This window comes from Thermobia domestica, chromosome 3 (assembly GCF_964235325.1).
Source record: "Thermobia domestica chromosome 3, izTheDome1.hap1.1, whole genome shotgun sequence".
NCBI lineage: Eukaryota > Metazoa > Arthropoda > Insecta > Zygentoma > Lepismatidae > Thermobia > Thermobia domestica.
In genome coordinates, this window is record NC_137456.1 from 14,606,599 (window position 1) to 14,621,077 (window position 14,479).

Sequence of the window (14,479 nt, forward strand, 5' to 3'; positions counted from 1 at the left end):
GTTGTTTTACGTTGCAGGAGTCAAATAAATAAATTACCTACATTGGCGTTCTTGCTCAAAAAAATGTCCACCTTCGAAATCGCAGGTGGCCATTTCTGTTCTAGAAATTGCAGACAATATACTTCTCCTTATCTAAAGTTATTTTACTTTTTTTTCGCAATACTCTTACGTTGATTTGACTTCGAACGACCGCCCCCCCAAACATTCATCCTGGATCCGCTCTGACTCAAGTTAAGACAAACAGTTTCAAAAGTTATTAAAGTTAATTGCAGAACATCTTAAGTAAGAAGCAAAAAACAAGAACAACAACAACAGCAATATATATATATATATATATATATATATATATATATATATATATATATATATATATATATATATACCCTCCATATTAACTTGCGAACAAACTAGCGAGCAGCGTTTTACAGGGTGCTCTTGTTTTATAATGACACCGAATAAAACGTAATCAATTTTTATACAATCTGCTTAATACACGGTAGAAGCTCACTGAATTGTCAATTGTGCTATGTTGTTCTTAAATTGGTAATTTCCATTCATATATCACTATTCACAATACATCTGCATTACTGCAGGAATGGTTCACTACAACCACATAACTTACGGCGTTCTTTATTAAGCGGAAAGAGATTAGGCTCTGCATAACATCCAGACTGCAACTTTTAAAAACCGTTGGATACACTGCAGAGTGAAACTCTCCGCTCCCCTGTCCCACTGTGCTTGCCAAGAAACTGCTGTAAACATAACAGCAGCGCCATCCTCCCAAAACCGCACTGCTATCCTGGTCAGGTAATACATATTATGAGGTAATTAAAATAAAAAGGAAAATATGAATAATAAAAAATGGACTCAAAGACATTGATGAAATGGCCCACGCGTTCGCTATCGTTCGAATTTTAGTGATTTCGTGTTTTCGAGGGAATACACGGATTGTTATACCTTAGTGCACATAAGCTTGAAAATTTTTTAACCCTTTATGGACCAATGGAATAGGCAACCCAATAGTAGTGTGAGTGTGTTACTATAAAAAGGTGTGAATCTTGAAGAAACAAATTACCAGGGTTCTAGTCCATCTTTTGAATACCATCAGTAGATATTCCCCTCGAGCACCAGATAAAACTTTATATTGTTATATATCTCTTAATCAACCCTCTTATACGACGAGGATTTGTTGGAACTGGTATGCACCAGGACAAAATTCTTAGAAACCGAAATGCTGCGAACTCTTTTGCTTATAAGTTTCTATGTGTGTGTGCATCCGCCCACCTACTTTTCTCTTCGTGCGACCAAATACGGACAAAAAATTCAACTCAGCTTAACTCTCTTCCCCCTCCTACTCAAAGCTGAATTCCTAACCAAAAAGGCAGAGGTGGACTATACGTCATAATGTGCATTTTTTACAATAATCTTTTATTACTTGTGTTTAAATGTGATTAATATGTTCCCAATAAGACAATAATCAATTAATCAACTTTTATCAGGCAAGAAATTGCTTAAAAACTAAGTGTGTTGTGGGAACTATGTTTTATTCCACTAGTGTATTCATACGCCTTCAGAGCGACTATGAGTGATAAAGTGCAGAAGAGGCACGAGGAGTGACTTCCTGGAAAGAGACGATACAACATGTGATTTTTTGACTGTCTCACCGAATTTTTAGTATTTTATGAAGTAATATATAAATTAGTAAGATTTTCAGAACTTACAAAATATATTTGTAAAGTATAGAAATATGTTCAAAATCAAAATCCAAATATCTCATCAAATGAATATTTAAAATGTGATTGCGGAATTATCAGCCAGTAAAAGGTATAGTGGATAAATTCTTCTCTCAGGGACGTCAAAAGTTATGGAACAATGAAAGAGCATCCAAGGACCCTCCTGAAGGAATTAATTCCCCAAGTGGTTGTGGAAATAGAGTAGGTGTCTTGTCTTCAAGAATTATTGCGTGTTTCTATGAATTATTGAAATCATGATATTCGTGCGTTTTTACCGGTATCGTTTTCGTTCTCCTTTAAACCGCAGTCTTCGGCCACTATTTCCTTTACAATAATATATTATTATTGTGTTAAACGAATGTGCTTGTGATTTCCTAAAGGTTAAAATATATGCATTCAAAATATCTATTGTGAGTGTTAATCTCTATGTCAAGTGATAACAGGCTAATAGTGTAATTGTGCGTATGTCATAGTCATATATTTTTTTAACAGGATAAGTATTGTCGTATATTGCATGCATATTTTGATATTTTCATTTTGCCATAGTGATAATGTATTTAACGTAGCGCAGTGCAAGGGTACATTAGTTCCTCTCTGAAACCATCTGGTGTTCATTTTACCTCTTGTGCTCCTCATGAATTTCTTTCCTGAAGCTATAAGAGACATTCAGAAATATAAATATAATTTATATGAGACTGTAGACGAGAAAAATTCTAACCCTACTTTTGGGGTACGATTGACTCGTCAGCGACGGTGGGTATACGACCAAGCATCGTTTTATTAATCCGATAGCACCCGAACCTAGAGACCGTGATAGAGTGTTGTTTCCTCAGAGGAACATGAACCACACACAGTTATAGAATGGCTTGTCCCAAATAGGGACACGTGGTAATCAAACTCCAAGACTCTGTCATACTCTGACATTAGAAATAGCCACGCATTTTCACAATGGCGAACTCGATATCTTCAACTCATATTTCTTTTACCAATAGATATACACAGTATCCAAGATTTTGTTTAAATGTAACTTTTTTACTTGTGATGTTAATATGGATTTTTGGTTAGTCAGGTGACTGAAGTTTGGACCATTGCAGATACACCGTGTTAATATAATACTATTTGTTTCTTCCTTACAGACTCTTAAATCAGATATGGATATCGAAGTACGATGGATAGAACCACGTATCAACTTGTCTGGTATTACAGATCCAAAATTTGTATATGTTCTGAGTCCACAGGAACGGGAGATTCTATGGCTGCCTGAAATAGCAGTGTGGAAAATGAAAGAACTTAAAACTGACCGAGGAATTATCAATTCTCGATTTGTAACCGTTCATGGACAGAAAATATCGTACATTATAAGGTAAAACTTACAGACCAATACTAAAATTGCTGGTTTATTACGTGAAGTCTACATATAGGAGCAAAGGGGGTAATGACACGAGTTTTTTTTTTTTTAAATTAAATTACTGAGAACAGCAAGTGAGAGAGCGTCATGGAATCTAATGAATAGTGCTGTAGATACCTAAATATGTTTACTATGAAATAACACGGAACTATTGCGTAATTACTCTCCGTTATAAGATAGCAGACGGAAATTTGAAACCTTACACTGCGTGCATTTACCCTGCATTTTAGGGTAATAACACGCAAGAGTTGAGTTCTTAGTTAAATTCTTTTTTAAACTTCCATATGATGATACTATCTAAAAGTATTTGGTTTCTTCGCTCTTTTTATTCCAGAAGAGCTTTACGACGCATTGCTGTTAAAATTTCTGAGCTTTGGTGCTTTTCCTTCTGCTTCACTGACGATAGTTTTTGACTAGGGAATTGGAGAAATTGCTGTTAATGGGACTATTACGGAGAATTTTTCGGAATTGTTGACTTCCCTTCATGGTCCAGCGACTGACAGTTCAGAAACGTCACTAAAGTTTTGTTTCGTCGAGTCCATTGCATCATGAAAAAAGGTCTGCTTCCATATGCTCCTCAGTCTGACTACAGCACTGATCACTTGCAGCAAATTCAGGATCTATAAATCTTCTGGATTCATAGGGAACGTATCACACTTTACAAAGCCTGATGAAGCATTTTTAATCACACGCACTCTTGGGTTCACGAGTGGTATTACCCCAAATCAGGCCATCTTGATTTTTTTTGTTCTTGACTGGCATGAGTAAATATTATATCAAAATTCTGATCCCATATTTATTCTAAATTGATTATTCATACATATTGACTACCAAAAAACCGTACTCCAGAAGTAAGTTTGAACTTAACCACTAAAGAAAAACAAAAATTTTCAATATATGGTCACACTCCGCAGTACGTTCTCTGCAGCGCTCTCCCACTGAAGTGAGGTTCGTTAGGGACGTTGTTGGTAGGGTTGAGCACCATGCAGGCCTTCTTCTTCTTCTGATTCTTTGTAAACAGGGGTGCGTACAATTATACACAGCGTGCCATTACCCCGTTTTCCCCTATTATGTTTTACATACTTTATATAAGCATAAGTGATTAGATTTGTTATCACATAACCAGTCCGGTAGCCAGCCCAAAATTGTAGCGGGTGCTCGGTAGAAGTTAGGGGGTGTCCGATCCAAAAATATTATAGTTCATTACCATATTATAGTTCATTTGAAAGCCTACCGTGAAAATTTTAGGGAGGAGGCAGGCATGTAGCCAGGATTTCGTGAAGGGGGAACCATGACATGAAATACTATTATCATCACACCAGGGTCTCGATAATTCTAAACTATTTTACTGGAACATATATTGGTTCGTTTAGCCAGGATTGCGAAACGGGAGGGGGGAGGGGGCGTGATATGAAATTCTGAAGGCTCAGGAGCTTGATCAATGTAAACTACTTTACTATCAACATATATAGGTTTGTTAGGACAATAAAATGAGGATATGTTGGTTAGTATTTTAATAACAAACTATGAAGAAATCTCGAGTAATAAAAGTATTGAAAAAGATTTTACAATATTTACGTTCCTTTCTTTGTTCATTCAAATATAACAATTTTCCTTTCATTATGATCTGAACTATTATGAAAAGTACATATTCACAGGTGCGTGAACTTGGCCCCACTTGACGCACTAACGATGAAATTAGTGTCAATCGTTAGTGCATCGTTAGTGCTTCTTAGTGCACCAACCCCTAACGTTAGTGCTTCATTAGTGTAGAAGCTACAAGTAAAAAACCTTTGGGGGCCCAAGTTCACGCTGCCCCTACTTCAAGCAGTAATGAAATAACTAGTGCCATTCGTTAGTGCATTGTTAGTGCTTTCTAGTGCACCAACACCTGACGTTAGTGCTTCATTACTGTAGGCTCTAGAGCCAAAATAATGTTACACACTGCTCCCCCACTTCAATCAATAGGGAAAGAAATAGTGCCGTTCGTTAGTGCATCGTTAGTGCTTCTATAAAATACTAAATGTTTCGTTAGTACTTCACTATTACCGTAGATACAGCGAATTCTAAGCCACGAAACTCCCATAAGAAATGCATGGGAAATTTTTCATTGCGTCAAATTACCGCCAAATTCAAAAGAACCATTGACCTCTTCTAGTGCAATCGTTAGTGCGTCGTTTGTTCTTCTTACTGCACCAACCGCTAACATTAGTGCTTCATTAGTGTAGGTGCTATAAGTAAAAAACATTTGGGGGGAAAGTTCACGCTTCCCCCCACTTCAAGCACTAACGATAAAATTAGTGCCATTCGTTAGTGCTTCTAGAAAACACTTACAGTTTCCTTAGTGCTTGAATATTAGTGTTGTTATGGCTAATTACATGTAACGAAATTCGCACAAGAAATGCATGGGGAATTTTTCATTGCGTCAAATTACCGCCGAATTCAAAAGCACTAATGATATTTTTATTGCAATCTTTAGTGCATCCTTAGTGCTTCGTAGTGCACCAACCCTAACGTTAGTGTTTTATTAGTGTAGGAACTACAAGTAAAACGCCATTTAGGCCTAGCGTGAACTTGTCCCCCCCCCCACTTTGAGCACTAACGTCAAGATTAGTGCAATTCGTTAGTTTATCGTTTGTGCTTCTAGGAAATACTAATAGCTTCGTTAGTGCTTCACTATTAGAATAGATATAGCCAACTATAAAGTCACGAAACTCCCATAAGAAATGCATTGGAATTTTTCATTGCGTTAAATTACTGCCAAATTCCAAACCAATTGACCTCTTCTGGTGCAATCGTTAGTGCGTCGTTAGTGCTTCTTACTGCACCAACCGCTAACATTAATGCTTCATTAGTGTAGGTGTTATAAATAAATACTTTTGGGGGGGGGGGCAAGTTCACGCTGGCCCGCACTTCAAGCACTAACGATAAAATTAGTACCATTTTTTAGTGCATCGTTAGTGCTTCTAGAAAACACTTATAGTTTCGTTAGTGCTTTAATATTAGTGAGGTTATGGCTAATTACATGTCACGAAACTCAATAAATACATGGGGAATTTTTCATTGCGTCGAATTACCGCCGAATTCAAAAGCACTAATAATATCTTTTAGTGCAATCGTTAGTGCATCGGTGTTCTTAGTGCAGCAACCCTAACGTTAGTGCTTCGTTAGTGTAGTAACTAGAATTAAAAAAACATTTTGTCCTAGCGTGAACTTGCCCCCCACTTTGAGCACTAACGAAAAGATTAGTGCCATTCGTTACTGTAGCGTTAGTGCTCCTAGAAAATACTAATAGTTTCGTTAGTGCTTTACTATTAGTGTTGATATAGCCAGTCATAATTCACGAATCTCCCATAAGAAAAAGATGGGGTATTTTTCATTAGGTCAAATTCTCACGAAATTCAAAAGTAGTAGTGGTCTCTTCTAGTGGCATCGTTCATGTTTCGCTATTGCTTGATAGTGCACCAAGACCGAACATTAATGCTTCTCATCGTGAATGCTTTTATGGGCTAGCGTATAGTTAGCTTCCCCTAAGTTTTATTTTCTATCGTCCGTACTGTTGAAGCACTTATGTTAGGAGTTCTGCAATAAGAGCTACTAACACTACACTATACTCTAACTATTACACTATATGTTGTTATTAGTGCTTTTATATATGGGGGAATTTTACAAAATAAAAAATGCTATGTGTCTAAATTTAGCCCCGCATGCTTCTCAAGCCCTACTAAAACTATTTACATATTTAAAAAATAAAAAAATGAAATCTTTGAGTTTTACGTCCCACGGTTATGCCGGTTAGGCTAAAGGAGACGGTGAAGATGAGTAATGAATGAAATGGTGGAATGAAGAAAGTGGGATTAAATGGAAGAACCCCGAGAAAACCCACGCACACGGTGTTTGTCCACCTCAAAGTTCATTTGGCGGGGGGCTGGGATGGAACCCGGGACCCCAAGCACCAGAGGTGAACGCTCTACCACTGAGCCACCGCGGCCCCTATTTACATATTTAGTGCTTCGTAATTGCACATTAGTGCACTAAACATTAACGTTAGTACTATCATACTTTAGAAGTTATGAATGAATCACTCGGGCGGGGCTAACTTTAGATTTTTCAACTTTTACACAACTTTTTAGTGATTGTGCCACAAAAGTGGGACTAACACCAGTGGTTAGTGCATTAATAGAACTCTATAAAACACTGAGTGCTGTCATAGTTTAGGATTTATAACTGTGACGGAACTGAAGTTAAGTGATTAGTGTTTCATGGAGCACTAACAGTGCACTAATCTTCGGTGGTTATCTTACCTTTGTGGAACTATTAGTGTGAAGTTCGATAAATTTAGCATCGAGTGAATAACACACTCGATGCTAAATTTAAATTTATCGATGTTTAAAATAATTGTCTCAGAAAGGTTTAATAAACGTTAAAGGTTAGTACAGCGTTAGTACTCCAAAAAGCTCTAACGTTAATGCTATCTTAGCTCTATCGTTAATGCTACCTTAGCTCTAACGTTAGTGAAATCGTATTTTGGGAATTATTAATGAATAACTCGAACGAGCTAGTGTTGTAAAAAAACGGTTTTTTTTTCTGTGAAGTTTTTTCAATAAAAAACAACGTTCTTTTTCATGTTTTTTTTCAAATGTCTGTTTTTTTTCTGGCAGCTATTATTTATTGATGTATGTTGAAGATTATTGAAATAATCAATAGAACTTGAGGCGAAGCCCTCGTAACTTACAAATCGTTTGTTTCCTTGTACATATACGAGCAAAATCGTGTGATTATTCCTTTCGGACCCAGATCATTTTTGGCGTTTTCCTACTTTGTCAGTTGGTGACGTATTCCTCAAAAACCATTTACCCTATTGATATGGTTAAGACCTTGTTTTTTAGAAAAGGAATGTGGCTATTTTTTGGTGTACGTTACATTGCAGTGTTGCGAGCGGGTGGGAAATTACTGAGGGAAATGTAGGGGTGAAAATTTACAAAAAATCCCTAACCGAAATTCAAGATTTTTTGTATCTAGCACCACTGTTGCCATATGGGTCTAAGTCACCTAAAAAGATTCTTTGGTGCGTTGACAAGATACAGTGAAAACCTGAAGTCGCTGGCTTCCATTCAAAGAGAGAAAGAAATAAATTGTTTCCATACACATGAAATATTGACACTTTCTACGCCTCAAAAGCAAAAATCAACAGATAGGCCGACGCTACAGCTTCTCTAATTATCCTATTTGAAACTTTTTATGGTGTGTTCTGTAGGCTAAAGAGAAGGCTTTCAGGTAGTGGTACATTTGTTCCAACGTAGCGAGCAAGAGGTAAATAATAGAGGGGAAAGGGAAATTTGCCGAATTTTTCACTTAAAATCGGGAATTAATTGTTTTGGCTGGAAACATTGCCATAAAACATACGTAATCTATCTGAAAGTAAATCTTGGTACCCTAAGAATGTATCCTACAAGTATCATTGCGATATCTAACAAAGTAAACATGAAATTAAAAAAAAAAAATCTCATTCTAACTCAGAAATGCACAATTTTCTTACCATTTACAGAAAATGGTTTATTATAAGCCACAACTGTACTTCCCCTAATTATTCTACCGAAACTTTTTATGGTGCGCTGTGTCGGCTAAGGACGAGGCTTTCAGACAGTGGTACGTTTGTTCGAATGTAGCCAACAAGAGGGAAATAATAGAGACAAAAAGGGAATTTTTCCAAAATTTCCTCCTAAAATCGGAAATTAAAATTTTCTGTAGCTGACAACAGTGCTAGCACACACACACAAACTATCTTAAAAGAAGCTTTGGTATTCCTATTATATACCTTACAAGTATTGTGACGATATCCAATAAAGTAAGCAGATCATTAAAAAATATTTCAGTCTACGTAAAAAAATCAATTATCTTTCCACTTAGAGTTGAGTTGATTTTATTTTAGCGTCCCGTTCAGCAGCGAGGCTATATGAGACGTGGACCTACTGATTAACGTGGAATCCGAACCACATGAGCTCCCGCCGGGAATTGAACCCGGGTCTCCCACGCCAAAGCTTTCCACTTAGAGAACAAGGTCTATTGTAAACCTCAACTGTACTTCCCCTAACTATCGTATTGAAACTTTCTATAGTGCGTTGTGAAGGGCAAAGACAAGACTTTCAGATACTGGTACTTTTGTTCCTATGTAGTCAACAAGAGGGATATAATAGACAAAACACGTAATTTTCCCCTAACATCTTGAATTAAAATTTTCCGTAGCTGGCAACACTGCTACCATACAGACGAAAACTATCTTAAAATAATCACTGGTACATTACTAATATATCCTACAAGTATCATGGCGATATTTAAGAAACAATGCTTTTAATTACCAAAAATATATTTCGATAAACAGAAAAGTAGGGAAAATCAAGAGTTAGAACCTAAATCCGAATTTTTCGTGCGTCCCCTAATTACTCCACTGTAACGATATGTACCCGAGTTTGTTCAGTAAGAACAAATGTTCGACTGGTAAGTTGACTTGCATTGGGACGTATAGGTAGGTTTATAACAAAAATTTCGAATTTTTTGCCCAAATTTAAGATTTTAATTTCCGTAGTTGGCAACACTGCGCGCAAGCCCATCCAATTGATGTCAACAATTAGGTATCCATCCGACGTATCTACCTGACAAGTCTTAAGGAGGTCTCTCTACAACGAATGAAGCTACAGGGGAAAAGTAATAAAGAAAATTCGAAAATTCTTGAAATTTGAGAAGGAAATTCAACACACAGAAGAAGAAGAAACTAAAATGATAAACTATGGACCAACCATATTTGTCAAAAAATATATACCGATATCTTAATTAGTGACCATACAGGAGCGGATTAAAAAAGTGACACACGCGTATGTGCCACTTTGGCCATGTGGGTCCGAAAGGGTTACGAGTGTACATTTAATTACAATTTTTTTTTTTTTGACTACTAACTTGTGTTGTTGTAGTAATTATATTCTTGACTAATAATAATATCGTTGTTGTAAACAATCATAATCTCTCCTTTTTACATCTTAGTTCCAATACTGATACTGAGAAATGCAGGGTGTTTCAAAATGAATATCGGGGAATTAAGTCTTCGTAGTACTTATTACATTTTACGCACAATTATAAACAATACATCAAATAAAAGAACACCTCAAACAGTTTTTGCTTCAAGTGTTCGATATGAGCTTCATTCGTCACATGGCACACATTGAGTCAATAGGTGAGAAAGGCCCATAAACTTTCCGCCATATGGCACAAAACATTCAATTCATACAGACGGTTGCACTGTAACTACAGATTCAGTCTTTGCAAAATTAAAACACACAAAGCTTTCTGGTCTCTAGTCTCCATCTTTGCTACTTGCTCTTTCTAACGGCAGACAGAGGAAACAATGCATGGCATGCGTGTGTACAAAACTGTTTGAGTTGCTCTTTCATTTGATAATACTTATTATTGTAAGTTAATTGTAATAGATACTACAAAGTTTCAAAACCGTAATATTCATTTTGAAACACCCTGCATTACTTCAAATTATGGCATCCTATATTCATGTCTTGTACGTACACTCATGTCCAAAATTATTGTTCCATGTCTATAAATATGTTGTTCTAGAAATATAATTTGATAACGAATCCGCCTGGTATTTCTTATAATGTTAGTTTTTGTATAATCGGCAAAGACATGTATGTGGAAAATTTCATGTCAAAACATTAGTAAATAAGAACAATAAAACGAAAATGAAACTTTCTTGTCCATTTAGCAACATTTTCTTTTACTCTTTCTCATTTTCGTATTTATAATTCTTTTCCTTTGAAATTTATCATAAATATACATTTTCAGATTATACACACAGCATCAGTATTAAAAGTACCCTGCAAAATCATTATCAAATTATATTCTTACAAGAAGACAGTTATAGATATGCGACAATCATTTTGGACATGAGTGTACATATCATCGGGCCTGCCCTAGGCAATTTGTCGCCCGCACAATGATGTAATTTGCCGTCTCCCTCTTTCTCCAGAAAGAACAAATCTTAAAAGTCACGATTTTAAGTATGCTACTCCAGCATGAACAACGAAAGGGAGGGAAACTACACCGGCACTGAGAAAGGCTTATATACTTACTACAAATACAATATTGTTGTGTCTGTTTTTTTTTTTTTTTTTTTTTAATATTAATCTATTGTGTTAGTGAAAGATAAAGCAAATACATCTGAAAGATGGTAATCCATTTTATAGAATTCAATATCGAGTTTCAATCTCAACATATCAGTTTGCAATATAGTGCAACTAGATCTTTTACCTTTATTTCTTGATTTTTTTCTACATCTGTTATTTTTTTTTTTTTTAAAAAAAAGTGTTTCCACCTTCAATGATAACGATCCTATTTGCGACAAAGACAAGAGAAGCTCTGCTAACTAACCAAAGGGGGCAGGCATTCGAGAATTGAGTTCCTGTATTTGACAACAATCAAGCAGTTTATTCTGGGATTTATTTTACCATTTGCTTTAGCACTGATCATGAGACTTAAACTAATGAGACCTAACCATAATTTATGAATGTAGTATTCAAATAGAAGGTCAGCTTAGTAAATTTAGCTACCATGATCATGAAGTCTGTCTCCAACAAGAAGTATTTATTTTAAATAAAATACTTATGACAGATATTGCAGCCCCGTGGAAATGCACGTGTTGCACATATGATAGAGCCAGCAATGCATATCATATATCAAGTCGACAAATTATTTATATATGATATTCAGAAAAATATTAGTAGGCAAATTAGTTTTAGTTTTTACCTTTAGACAAGTTATTTGCGTTTTATACTGTTCGTTATATTATTTTCGTACTTATTAAAGGCCTACTTTCACGGAAAAAAAAAAAAATGTTCATTTCTACTTTTATTTCTTCGTTGATATTGGTGAAACAGTACAGAAACCCGGATTCTTAGTAGGTACACTACTCATATAAATTGTAAAATATTTGTACTGTATCAGTTTCTAGTGCTTAATTTATGTTGCATTTTATGGTAATTACACCTACATAAAAATACTTCAGACTTAAATGACGTAAGATACATTACAAATGACTATTTGAAAAAAAACGAAATTTAGAAAAAAACGAGAGGCAATGTTTTTTTCTAAAAAAAACGTACATTTCTGAAAAAAACGAACGGTTTTTTTTTCTATTTACAACACTAAACGAGACTGAATTTAAAATTATCGAATTAACACTAATTTTCTCACAAAGCTAGGACAAACGCTAAAGGTTAGTGCATCTTTAAATCTTCAAGAAATAAGAAGTACTAACGTTAGTGCTATCATATTTTAGGACATATTAATGAATAACTAAACCCTGTGTAACTTTAGATTTTTCAACCTGAACAATTTTATGCTAATAGTCCCACAACAATGGGACAAACACAAGCGTTTACTGCATTGCTGGAGCTCTATAAAACACTAAGCATTGTCCTTAGTGCTTTCATGAATAATCCGGATAGGATTGAATTTAAATTTATCGAACTTCACACTAATAGTCCCACAAAGGTAAGATAACCACCGAAGATTAGTGCACTGTTAGTGCTCCATGAAACACTAATCTCTTAACTTCAGTTCCGTCACAGTTTAGGAGTCTTAACAAATAACTCGAGCGGGGCTAACTTCAAGTTTTTCAATTTTTACACAATTAGTGTAAAATTCGATAAATTTTAATTGAGTTCCGCCCGAGTTATTCACTGATAACTCCTAAACTATGATAGCACTATCGCCAGTGCTTAGTATTTTTTGAAGCACTAAAAACGCACGAACGTTTCCTACCTACCTACCTTCTGATGGACAATTATTGTAAAATTCGATAAATTTAAATTTAGCCTCGTGCTTGTTATTCGTTAATAAGACTTAATTAACACTAACATTAGTGCTTAGTCAGCGGAGAACTAAACGCTGGTTTTGTCTAATTTCCGTCAGACAATTAGCTTAAAATTGTATAAAATTTAAAGATCTAAAGTAGCCCCCCCCCCCGAGTTATTCACTTTTAACTCCTAAACTACGCTAGCAGTAACGTTAATGCTTAGTGTCTTTAGGAGCACTAACGATGCACTAATCTTTGACGTTTATTCCACCTTTGTGGGAGAATTATTGTAAAATTCTCTAAAATTAAATTTAGCTCAGAGTGAGTTATTTACTTATAACTCTTAAACTATAATAGCACTAACACTAATGCTTCATTCTTCGGGAAGCAATAACGATGCACTAACTTTTGACGTCTATCTCCCTTTGTAGGAAAATAATTGTAGAATTAGAAAAGTTTCAATTTAGTCTCGCAAATAATATTCACTAATGGGCACTAACGAAGCACTAACCATGTGAAAGTTTTTTTTTTAGTATTTCAGATGCGTGCGGGGCTAAATTTAGATACGTAGCATTTTTCATTTTCTAAAACATTTCCCCCAAATTTAAAAACACTAATAATCATATATTAGTGTAATGGTTATTATTACGTACGGGAATTTAACGCAATGAAAAATAACCATGCATTTCTTATCGGAATTTCGTGACTTACAATTGGCTATATCTACACTCATAGTGGGCACTAACGAAACTATTAGTATTTTCAAGAAGCACTAACGATATACTAACGAATAGCACTAATCTTTTCGTTAGTACTCAAAGTGTGCGGAGGGGGCAAGTTCACGCTAGACCGAAAGGGGTTTTTACTTGTAGTTCCTATACTAATAAAGTACCAACGTTACGGTTGACGCAATAACAAGCACCAACGATGTATTAATAATTGCACTAAAAGATATCATTAGTGCTTTTGAATTCGGCGGTAATTCGACGCAATGAAAATTTCCCCATGCATTTCATATGAGAGTTTCGTGACATGTAATTAGCCACAACCACACTAATATTAAAGCACTAACAAAACTATAAGTGTTTTTAGAAGTACTAACGATGCACGAACGAATGGTCTTAATTTTACCGTTAGTGCTTGAAGTGAGGGGCAGCGTGAACTTGGCCCCCAAAAGCTTTTTCTCTTATAGCACCTACACTAATGAACCACTAAAGTTAGCGGTTGTTGCAGTAAGAAGCACTAACGATTGCACTAGAAGAGGTCAGTAGTGCTTTTGAATTTGGTAGTAATTTGACGCAATGAGAAATTTCCCATGCATTTCTTATGGGAATTTTGTGACTTACAATTGGTTATATCTACACTAATAGTGAAGCACTAACGAAACTATTAGTATTTTATAGAAGCATTAACGATACACTATCAAATGGCACTAATGTTTTCGTTACTGCTCAAAGTGGAGGGCCAAGTTCACGCTGG

The 14,479-nt window shown here is 35.6% G+C and overlaps 1 protein-coding gene across 2 annotated transcripts in view; it reads left to right on the plus strand.

Moving 5' to 3' along the window:
- The first annotated feature begins 885 nt into the window (after positions 1-885).
- Positions 886-14,479, plus strand: part of LOC145682423 (glycine receptor subunit alpha-2-like) — a 51,104-nt gene continuing 37,510 nt past the window's right edge. Inside the window, exons 1-2 of one of the 2 annotated variants that reach the window (XM_081754053.1) lie at positions 886-1,934; positions 2,870-3,096. In XM_081754053.1, the coding sequence (XP_081610179.1) occupies positions 2,885-3,096 (212 nt within the window). In that variant the 5' untranslated portion in view covers positions 886-1,934; positions 2,870-2,884. The remainder of the gene's footprint in view (positions 1,935-2,869; positions 3,097-14,479) is intronic. The other variant, XM_081754054.1, reaches the window with a different exon arrangement.